Here is a 4,695-nt window from a genome sequence, read left to right as displayed (position 1 = left end):
AGTTTAGGTGGAATGGGTTCAGTAAGCAGTTGGAATGACTGAAGGAATGAATATGAAAATGAAAAACCAATATATATACATACATATGCAAAAAAAAAAAAATAGTTGACGGGACAATTATGAATGAAACGAAATTCGATTTCACAGAGTCTAAAAAATTCAAATTATCAGTTTTAAATGAATAGCTAGCAGATATTATGTATGTATGCAAACATGTAAACAGCCCGGCTGTAAAATATTACGCAATGGCTCGTCCTTGGTTTAAAAAAGTTCAAATACTTGCTCCACATCCTTTTAGTTTTCCAAAAGATGAAACCAGATTCAAAACACTATAAATATGCAATCATAAAGAATATGCATAAAAGTGCGCAGTTTAAAATATTAAAAAAACAAAAACCTTTGAGTTAATTAATACATGTGTGCGTATTTAGGTATGTAGTTTGATAAAGATTATATAGCAAGTATATATAGTAAAGTAGTAGTAAACATGACCGCTGAATATAAATACATTTATGTATGTACATACATATATATGTCAATATCTGGTTTTATTTATGACATCATATGACATCCAAGCTGGTTGGTTCACAGTACTTTTCAATGACTATAGATATTAAATTTTTCGAACTCCTAAATCTGCCTTTAGTTGTGTACGTCAACAAATTTTTATTTTTCCCACATTAAATTTCTTTTTAACCGACTTCACAAAAAGGAGAAAGGTTATCAATTCGTCGGAATATTTTTTATTTTTTTTGTACTATGTTACCGCATAACTTTGGACCACGTCAACCGATTTCTATAATTCTTTTTTTAAGGAAAGGTTTTACCTCAAAGGATGTCCCATATTAATTTGGTTTAGATCTGATCGTCGTATCATGCAGAAATTAACGGTAATCTAAAATTTTTATATGTGAATTGAAGTCGGTTTTGTTTTTTGCTTAAAAATTACTTGTTATAATATCTAATTCTATCAAAATTTGTTAGATATGATGAAAACATTTTACTTAAAATTTCAGTTTATTAATGCCCTATACTGCATATGTACGAGAAATTCCATAACAGAGGAGATCCATCCACTTCAGTTGTTGAGATTATTGAAAAAAAAAATTGCATTACTGCCAGATAGATGCTTCCCGGAAGATAATTTAGGTAGGCCTCCATAAGTGGAGCCATTCTAAGAGGCGTACCCAAGAAGGGCTTCTTGTGCTTCTTGGCACAAATGCTAAGAAAAGTTTAAGGAAAATTCAAAATTTTTATAGATAAGAAAACGGCATAAGGTACAAACAAAAGCCCGAAAAATGAAGAGTGGAATTATTGCATCTTGTTATGGAACTCCTTATACATATGTACATACATTGCATACATATGCAAGCATTAAATTTGCAAATGCAATTCCAACTGCAAATCCAAAACCATTTTCCCAACATCCGGAACAGCCCTAATAGTTTTCTAACGACCGGAGCACACTTAACACTTCACTCGATACAGTTAACGATAGACAGGAATGATAGACTACAAGATCCCGCATTCCCGGCGGCGAGGAAATTTCTCAAGTAAAAGTAAACAAAGCCTAAACTGCCAACAGAGTAATTTTCTTAATATTCAATTTTTCGATAGGATATGTTTTATAAAAATAATTAATAAAGAAAATGTTTTTAACGCTGATTTTGGTGAAAGTAATAGCGGATTTTTAGTGCATTTAAGGTTTCTGAGGCATTGTTTACATTTACTTCAAAATTGTTAAAATCGGCTTGTGAAATGCGCCTCCTTTGTTCGCTACATCGTGGGTTATTCACTTCCGAGTGAATTTCAATCAAATGCGTTTTGAATTAAAATTGGCGGAAGTTGAAATTCACTCGTAAATGAACTGCAGAACCTGCCTGTACAGCTGTAACTTGATTAAGTATATTGTTTCCCCTGACGAAACCTTAATAGAACAGATTCCTAGTTTGAAAAAAAAAATTATATCTCAAATAAATATATACATACATACTATGTATGTACATATGTTCATATCAGGGTTGTGTCTGTAAAATATTTACAATATTACATTATTTACAAGAATTCTTTACTTGTAAATAATGTAAATATTTACAGGATGATATTTTTGGATAATGAACATTTGTAAAGAATTGTGAATCGGTGCGAATCAGAGAAGGGCGCGTGAGTGATTTTTGCTCACGTTCACGCACGCTCACGTTGATGGTATTGTGAAACACGCACACTCACGTTCTGTTATATTTTTTTTCAATCACGTTCACGGACGTTTTTGTTTTCAAATTGAAACAGCATTTCATATAAATAGGCTTCATCGCACAAGTATTGTTATAAAAGCTTGGCCAAATGCCTTGCCTGGCATGAACGCGCTATTAGTTTTTTTTTTTACAAATTTCATTGAAAATAATACTCATCAATATTCATTCAATGTAATTTTAAAATGACATTATCTCATATTTTTGTTTAAAAATAATTTTTTTTTTCGAGGTTAACATCAATCGTATACTTGCCCTAACCACTATTACTTCATACACTTACACATTTTTTTACGCTTCCACTTTCAACGATTTTTCGCAAGTAGGTGGTGAATTTTTTTATAAGCGAATTCTACTTTTTGAAGAGCTTAATAGACTAGCTTTTATATTAAAAAAAGAAAAAAATAATTTTTTGATACATAAAGGAAATGTTCATTTATTTCAAAAGGAACTATTAATATTAAGAAAATTAAAGCGACCACTATTACTTCATACAGTCAACGTAACTGAACTTTAATACTGTGTAACGTCCCCCTTTGTATTTATTACGGCATTCAGTCTAAGATGCATAGTTTTAGTTAGTGATACACATTCAGTTGGAGTTATAGAATCCCAGATTTCACTAATTTTTGCCTTTAAGCCATCAATAGTCCTCTGGGGGTCATTTCGAAGTCTTCTCTTCAATAGCGCCCATAGAGACTCAATAGAATTAAGGTCCGGACTGGAAGCAGACCAGTCTAAAACAGGTATATTGTTACTGAGAAACCAGTGAGGCGGAGCACCATCTTGCTGAAAAATATATTCGTCTGCTGTAGACAGATTGGGTATACTAGGAAGCAAATTTGTCTCCAAAATATTGACGTAATCCATGGCTTTTATAGTCCCATCGATAAAATGAAGCTTTCCTACTCCTTTTGAGGACATACAACCCCATACCATGACACTCGCTGGGAACTTTACCGCCCTTCTCAAACAGTCTGTATGATATGCTTCATTTCTCTTTCGTATTACACGAGTCCTTGAGTCGCCTACGCAAACATGGAACTTAGATTCGTCGCTAAATATCAGAGCTGTGTAAGTGTGAAATCATTTTCAATTTTAAATCAACAATTTTTTTCTATCCAGTTTTCATTACTTATTCTTCGCTTACGATTGAGGTTTAAAATTTTTGAATTTTCCATTCTCTCAAAGCAGTTATGAATTCACACATCAACATATTCATAGCAAGATTGAAAAAACCAATGCCCAATCAAAAAAAGGTTTAACACTGAATGAGTATTGAAAAGGCTGCAATCTTTTATGTGTGTGCATTCTTTAACTCAGTACCAATCATTAGTTCAAAGACACCCTGGTAAATAACTTTTTGATAAAAAGGAAGATTTTTGACAATTGCTCAATTGTAAAAATTCAAACCGGCGTTACCCAATTTAAGTTTTTTGGTAGAGGGGATTTTATATCATATGTTTGGGATTATATATAAAACAGTTGTATTAAAATTTACGTTTTAAATATAATTCATGTTTTATCTTGAAAATGTTTAAAATTTACATTAAATTAGATAACTACTTCGCATAAGTTTAACATTTAGGTTGATAAAATTTTAGTGAAAATATTTTAAAAATCTTAGTGTCTTTAATAAAAAAATAGCTCATCATAAAAATTGTATCGCCGTTCGGCGTCGGCGTAAGTTTGTAGGTCCCTCCCATTTGTGTGACAGCAAAGGCGCACGCTACAAATCGGAGGAGAAGCTCGGCCAAAACGTAGCAAAAGTGTCAAGGCCAAAATATGATTATTATAAATAAATTTAGTTTAAAACAGGTCGCAACCCTCTTCAAACACCTCAAAAGTATTCCCAATATTATTTAGTTGTGAACCCGCATGAGTGCGAAATTACCATTTTTTACCAGAATTTCCAGATTTTACCGGAAATCATACTTGGTTTTCTGGCAACTGAGAGGACAAATAAGAGAGTAAGTAAGGTCATCTCTTTGTCAGAAGCTACCTGGTGGTAAATTCTGGTAAATGTGTCAAAAGATCCGATGTAGTGTGTTTGACAACCAAATTGTAAACAAAAGAGAAGTGCACTCTGCTAATGCATGTTGAAAAGTAAATAATTCCTTGCTTGAGTGGATGCTAATGAGTTTTGGTTAAATTACAAAACGCTTAAAGGTATTAGCCGTCATTTTACGTTTAAAAACTTTAAAACTTTAACACATTACCACCCTATACTCTATATATGATTGACCATTGAACTAAATCGTTGTTTATTTGGGTAAGATTAAAATATATTTTACTATTCAATATTGGAGTTGGTGTGAAACAAAAATTAATAATTTATTGTTATGTATGCAAATGAGAACTACAATTCTGAGCTTATTGAGCATCTCTTAGTCAAAAACAAAGGCAATTTTGCTTGATCAAGTTTCGAATCTAAGAAGAAAAT

General features: G+C 32.1%; 1 protein-coding gene across 1 annotated transcript in view; it reads left to right on the top strand.

The window, feature by feature from the left end:
• The window catches only part of LOC118737177 (jmjC domain-containing histone demethylation protein 1-like), a 5,638-nt gene extending 5,579 nt beyond the window's left edge, over positions 1-59 (top strand). Inside the window, exon 2 of the mRNA XM_036467524.1 lies at positions 8-59. Within this exon, the coding sequence (XP_036323417.1) occupies positions 8-42 (35 nt within the window). The 3' untranslated portion in view covers positions 43-59. The remainder of the gene's footprint in view (positions 1-7) is intronic.
• The last annotated feature ends 4,636 nt before the right edge of the window (positions 60-4,695 follow it).

The sequence above is a fragment of the Rhagoletis pomonella genome, unplaced genomic scaffold, assembly GCF_013731165.1.
Source record: "Rhagoletis pomonella isolate Grant_MI unplaced genomic scaffold, Rhpom_1.0 Rhpom_scaffold_00001, whole genome shotgun sequence".
NCBI classification, from domain to species: domain Eukaryota; kingdom Metazoa; phylum Arthropoda; class Insecta; order Diptera; family Tephritidae; genus Rhagoletis; species Rhagoletis pomonella.
This window is presented reverse-complemented; position numbering and strand designations above follow the sequence as displayed.